The sequence below is a fragment of the Gavialis gangeticus genome, unplaced genomic scaffold, assembly GCF_001723915.1.
Source record: "Gavialis gangeticus isolate Ggan-Ray unplaced genomic scaffold, GavGan_comp1, whole genome shotgun sequence".
NCBI classification, from domain to species: domain Eukaryota; kingdom Metazoa; phylum Chordata; order Crocodylia; family Gavialidae; genus Gavialis; species Gavialis gangeticus.
Genome location: NW_017729024.1, coordinates 22076725 through 22083038, shown reverse-complemented (window position 1 = coordinate 22083038; position 6314 = coordinate 22076725). Strand labels below are relative to the sequence as shown.

At 41.4% G+C, this 6314-nt stretch overlaps 1 protein-coding gene across 1 annotated transcript in view; it reads left to right on the top strand.

Annotated features, from left to right (window-relative positions):
- ZCCHC9 (zinc finger CCHC-type containing 9) overlaps positions 1-6314 on the top strand; it is a 24397-nt gene that overhangs the window by 11929 nt on the left and 6154 nt on the right. The window contains exons 2-4 of the mRNA XM_019516937.1: positions 750-900; positions 1166-1258; positions 3337-3405. Of these exons, the coding sequence (XP_019372482.1) occupies positions 750-900; positions 1166-1258; positions 3337-3405 (313 nt within the window). The remainder of the gene's footprint in view (positions 1-749; positions 901-1165; positions 1259-3336; positions 3406-6314) is intronic.

The window sequence follows — 6314 nt, the reverse complement described above, 5'->3', positions numbered from 1 at the left end:
ACACTGTAGGATTAGGGTAGAATGCAGGTAACATATCGCTACTGTCTCAACGATGTGTGTTGTGGTAGTGGTTCCAGGGACAAACTTCTGTAGACATGTCTTAAAACTTGCAGAACTGCATTGCAGCTTGTGCCAGGCTCCTTCTCTGCCTGCACCTGCCAAATGTACCTGTCTTCTTTTCTGAGGGAGGGTGCATTCGTTCTGTAATGCTCAGAGGCTGATGCCCATGATGAAGTTCTTGTGTCATAGTAGATGCAGCAGTAGTGACTATAGTATTGGGCTTGATCAACTGTCACAGGCCTGTATTCACAATGGTTTTGTGATTCACTGCACTAATGAGATTATTTTTATATTCCAGGCATTTTTCTCTTGGGAAGAAGTATAAGTATCTTCTTATAGCCACAGAATCCTTATTAGTCAGTGATTTTGTACTGTCTCTTTCAGTACCAGTTGCTGAGATTTAGTTACTGAGATCCCTAATTGTAATTTCTCCCTGGGCACAGCTTTTCTTGATCCAGACTCTTAAACCTTGTTGCTGTCCTATTACCTTTATGCCACAGTAGATAAGTAGATAAGTTTAAAGTAATTTTAATATAAAAAGGAATTTAGCAAAAATAAAATTAGACACAAAAAACAGTTGGGTGGTATTAACAATAAAAGAGTTCTTCAGTTTTTGGCTGTAAACAAGTTCTTCCGTAGACATGTGCATTTCTATGGTCAGTCTGTTAATTCATGTTTTATTTTCAAAGGTATGTTTCCACTGTAGAAAGCCTGGCCATGGCATTGCTGATTGCCCAGCAGCACTTGAAAATCAGGATATGGGTACTGGAATCTGTTATCGGTGTGGATCTACAGAGCATGAAATCAGCAAGTGTAAAGCAAAAATAGACCCAGCTGTTGGTATGCTTTAATATCTGTTTCTTTCTTAGAGGGAATGCTGTGTAAGGGGTTTCCATTCATTGAAGTATAATATTTTCTTTTTTTAGTCAGAAAAAGTAACAGTTGTTGTGAAGACACAAATTACTTGTTTTAAACTGGTTCTGGATTACTGCAATATTGATTTCTTCTGTGTAAATCTCATTCGTTGCATAAGCTAGTGTTTTATCTGTATGTTTACTGTGATGGCTGTAGCATGTATCATGAAAAAACAAATCAAATTTTGCAGGGGAATTTCCATTTGCAAAATGTTTTATTTGTGGTGAGATGGGACATCTGTCAAGATCGTGTCCAGATAACCCTAAAGGACTGTATGCTGAAGGTGAGTATAACTATTTAAATTGAACATTTGTCTTGATATAAATTTAACTACAAGAAACTAACAAAGAAATGGCTACCAGGTAGTGAGTATAACAATTTGTATCCTGTATGTCTGTGTATAAAGCCTGTGGCAACTTTAGTGTGTCCCATATTTAGCTTTCCTAACTAGGGGTTGCTTCTTCATTTGCAAGGATCTTGACATCAAGAGGGTAAGTAGCAGAGTATAGAAATCAAATTTTGTATCTTCTAATGCTCAGTTTTGAGACAGCTCTTGGAAGGCTTGAGAAGGACAGGAGAGTTTCATAGCCGTTATCTGCTTCCCATCACTTTTAATGCTTCTGACTTGGACAACTGCTACTCCTTCATTTCTTTGAACTTAACTAGAATATAATTCAGTTACAAAATAAACGGTGGGGCTAAATGGTACTATGCACTTGTGATTTATCCCCTTAATCGAGGGGTATCAAACTCATCACACCCTAGTCTGCACGCCAAATAGAGAGGGTCTGTGGGCCCTACTTTGCCTTTCCCCTCCCCTAGCATACCTGATCCAGTGGCTGCTTTGTGCAGCATGGGTCCCAGACTGGCTGGAGGAGGCATCATAGGTGGTATGTGTCCCAGAGTAGCCAGATATGGCAGCACACATGGCGCAGGGTCCGCCCCGGTGGGATTGTGTTGCATATAGTGCCCACTCTGGGACACATACCACAGTGCAGATCCCAGACTAGGCAGAGCAGCTGCTGGATTAGGAATGTTGGGGAAGGGTTCTGTGGGCAGGATCAGGCCTGTGGACTGGCCCTGCCTCATGAGCATGTGCTGTGCCCTGTGCGTGTCTGATAAGACCTGGCGGCAGCACCAGGGACCAGATGGCAGGGCTCTGCGGATCCAGCCCGTGGGCCGTGTATTTGACACCCCTGCCTTAACCGATATGCAGGTTACATATAAGCAATAAGTAGCAAGTTGGGACTTGGATGTTATTCTGTAAAGCAAATGAAGCTGTTACCAGCTATGGACATAAGCAGAGTTACACTGTATTGGCTGTTTTACCTAGACAACTGTACGCTCACTGCGTCGTGGACACAGATTACTTAAGCATTTAGTGAGTGTTACCCAAACAAGTCCATTTAGTGCAACATTATGCTTCAGTCCTTTTTTTTTTACAGTGATGTGCTAACAGTGCAGAAGAGCAAAACAGAATGAAAGTAAAGAAGAACCCTCTTTTTTATCTTGTGGTGTTATAAATTGTATAACCGCAAGCATGAAGTGATTTGAACTGGAAGCAATGCCTAAGCATCTTTTTGAATTGCAACACGTTCTTAGTGAAGCCTTTATGCTAAGAAAGGGACATCTTCCACTTAAATTTCAGCTCAATTTTAAGCTTATAAAGCTTATTAGAGCAATCTACTCTACCTTTTTCCTTTCTACAGATAACTATTAGTTTTCTAGTATTTCCCATGAGTTTATCTTCTTACTCTGTGAAAGACTTTTGGCAAACATCATGGTGGGGGGAAGCATTCACATTAAAATAGACAAGTATGATTATAAAGCCTTAAATTGGCAGAATCACATGGCTTCATTTTTGTTTAAAACTGGCTGGATTTCTGATAGATATTGCCCCTCAAAAGGCCAAATATTGCAGTCTGATGCCCACATGCAGCTTCCATTAATCCAAAAGTATTTGTGAATGCTGGCATCTTCGAACAGAGCTTGATCTGGAGGAAACTATTTTTACAGTTTCAAATAAGTGTGAAGACTTCTAGGAAAATGTTGCACAAATGATAGTTTCAGAGTAATAATACTTAAGTCTTTATCTGTAGTTAAGATCTCAGTGCTTTACAAAGGCATTGTCCCTGTTTCACAGTTGGGGAGTGGAGATGTAGAGGAAATCACTTGTCCATATACATACAGTAGGTCTCATACTGCAACAAGTTATTTCATCTTACCTGGAAGTCTAGGAAGCCTCTGATTAAATGTATGTCTTTCCAGTTGTGCAGGTAAGTCAGTATGTGTAAAGCTTAGATCAGATATATTTTTTTCCAGTTGTTAAACAATAGTTTTGGATGTTCCTGTCTTTAATAGGAGGCTGCTGCAGGCTTTGTGGATCAGTGGAGCACTTTAAAAAAGACTGTCCAGAAAACCAGAACTCAGGTGAGACTTAAGGAAAATGTAATTTATCTGCAGCAAAACCATTGTATTTTTGTCTGCCTGACGTAAAATAATGAGATCTATAAACAAGGCTCTCACTAGTAGCAAGTACATAACTGGTGTAATTATGAAGGAAAAGTTATATTTTTGCAAAATTTAAAGGTAGGCTCTAACCCTTAAGTTAGAAAATGATGTGAACCAGTCTGGCCTTCTGAGAGAGACGGCTCTAGTTCCTGTGCTGCTGCTTTCTGCTTGCTCAAGTGGTGGCAGAGTGACACTGACAGAATGGTTGTTAGGCTGATCCCCAGGGGTAGCAATGAAATTTAGAATAATCATGTCAATTTAAATGCAAGATGCTACCTCAGAAAGATCTGAGTGGCAGGCAGGTACTGATGCTAATAGAAGAGAGAGAAAAATACAAAATTAAAAGACTAGAAATCCTCCTTACCTCCTGCATTTAAGAGAAATGTAGAGGGAATAAATATTAATTGGTGAATGAGAAGAAACATTCTTACAGCAGCCAAAGGATTCAAACATTCATTATTAATCAAGATTGATATGAAAGGTCCAGGCTGGAGAAACATCTTTCTTGCTTAAATGTTGCCTTTGGATTATGTAAAGGAACACTTTAATCAGCCTCTTGCTAATTAGTGCCATGTGTTTTCAGGTATCTGAGGAAGCTCTAGATTAAAAATACATGTACATTATTTACAGATAATGCTGAAGAATTAAGCATTGTGGGGGGTTTTCTATTTGGTTTCACCCCTTTTCCTCTTAATTTATCTGCTGAGTTTACTACCACTCTCATTACATCTAGCTTTTTTTTTCTTATAAAATCATCCCTTTTGGGGAGACACAATTTAATTGACAAGTAGGATATTTCTGACTTCTAATAACTGTGAGGTTATGCCTTCATTTTAAGAAGTATCTTCCTGTAATCTCCATGCTGGGGTTTTACCTATAAAAGGGAACTGAGGAATAAGTGATTGTGTGCACCACAATAATGATTTAGTCATTTTCATTTGTGTGCATCTGTTTTTCCTACTTTCCTGTATGTTGTTTTAGTACCTGTGGACTCGTAAGCTATTATGACATTGGCATGATATCCTGTTTATTGTTCCATGTTTCTTCATCAGTCACTACTATATGATATAAAATATTTGAGTTCTTGGTGTTCCAACTGTGGAAGATGTATTTATTTACTTTTAATCTAGTGGGATTGGCTGGTTCTTTATTGGTTTGATTGACCTATGTTTGATATGGGATAATGGTGATCTGTGTAATAATTTGCTCTCTAGCATTACTGATCACTATGGATTATTAGAAAAAAATGTGCAAAAGTGTCTCAGCCTGTAATGCAAAAACTGTTGCTTTATCTTTGAGGAAATCTTACATCCCATGTGGCTGATGCTCAGATTCAATACCTGTGATTCAGCAAACTCGCAGCTTTAGTTGACTTCTCAACAATCTGTTTTAAATTGTCTGAAAACTAAAACGTTAGAAGCCAGTTGGGTTGGATTAAGCAGTCCTGATTCTTATAAGAGAAGATGATACAGAAGGAAAGAAGCTATGGAAGGAAAAGTAAAAGTGTTCATTTCTAGGGCAAGCAGGAAACCTAGCCATTACTATAAAAATGCAGCCTTTGTGGACTCCCGTGATGCACATGCCTTGGGTGTGGGCGCTCAGAACATCTGAACAGCTGTATCTGGTGCTTATCTCAGAGCATTGTTGGTTGCACAATCTTAATTACTACTCAGTTCCTTTTGATGACTGTAACAGTAAACAGAGGAGTTCTTCCGTATCAGCTAGTTACCTTCCTACTGGGGGTTATGATTTTCACTTCCATTACACATTGAGCTGCTTAAAGCTCTGAACTCTTCCCACACTTACGTGTGCCTGCTAAGATGGCCAAAGTCAAATCACCCCATTTCAAGTAATAACTTTCCTGTTGAGCAGTGGCACTCAACCTTTTTGTCCAGTGGGCCAGATGGGCAGTGCCCAGTTCCTCAATAGGCTGGATCCAGCCGGTGGACCCAGTCTGGCACTTGGGGCAGGCGCAGAGGGCAGGCAGGAGACAGCTTGGCCTTAATTCAGCCATGCGGGGGAAAGGGGTAATGACGCAGGCTTGATCCACCTCGTGGGAGGAAGGGGGTGTAGCCCGGCCCCAACCTGGCTCTGCAGGGGGAAAGGGGACATGGCCTGACTTCAACGTGGCCAGGAGGAGGGAGGGTTGAGGCCTCACTTCATCCCGCCAGGTGGGGCCGTGGGATTTTGTCAGGAGGGACAGGTGGCAGTATTAACTGCCACTGCTCCCCCACTGGCAAATTTCCAGACCCTTGAGGAGCCCTGCAGGCTGGATTCCAAGGCTCTACAGGCCCCGTTGGGCCTGTGGGCCAGAGGTTTAGCACCCCTGCAGTAGGGTATAGGTCACTGATAGGAATTGCTCCATGTTATGTTTTTAGTTTGGCACCCAGCCTCCAAAAATGGAATTGCCATGGAGAAAAGAAATGTTACTCAGTCAGTGTGCTGGAAGTGTTTTGTATTTAACCAGCTCTAAATTGAGCAATTAAAACAGAAGTCAGAGGTAGAAAGATCTAGGTTTTACTCTTAATTGTGGTGCAGATAATTTTTTTGGCACAACTCTCATACATAGGGCTCTACCTAAATCCTAGGGGAACTTACCTACCTTTGGGGGTTGATCGCAGTATAAAGTTCTAATTCTGCAATTGTTTCACAGCAGTCCCACCCCTCAGTGCTGATTGGTGGAGATGCCTGGGGTGGGGGGGAGGAAGGACAAGGGAGTGGCCACTGTCTTGATTGCTGGCTACCCTTCGTACAGGCCTGCCTCTCGATGCTGATTGGCAGGGGCCCTGGCAGTGGGGGAGGGACAAGGGGGCAACCACCATCTTGTC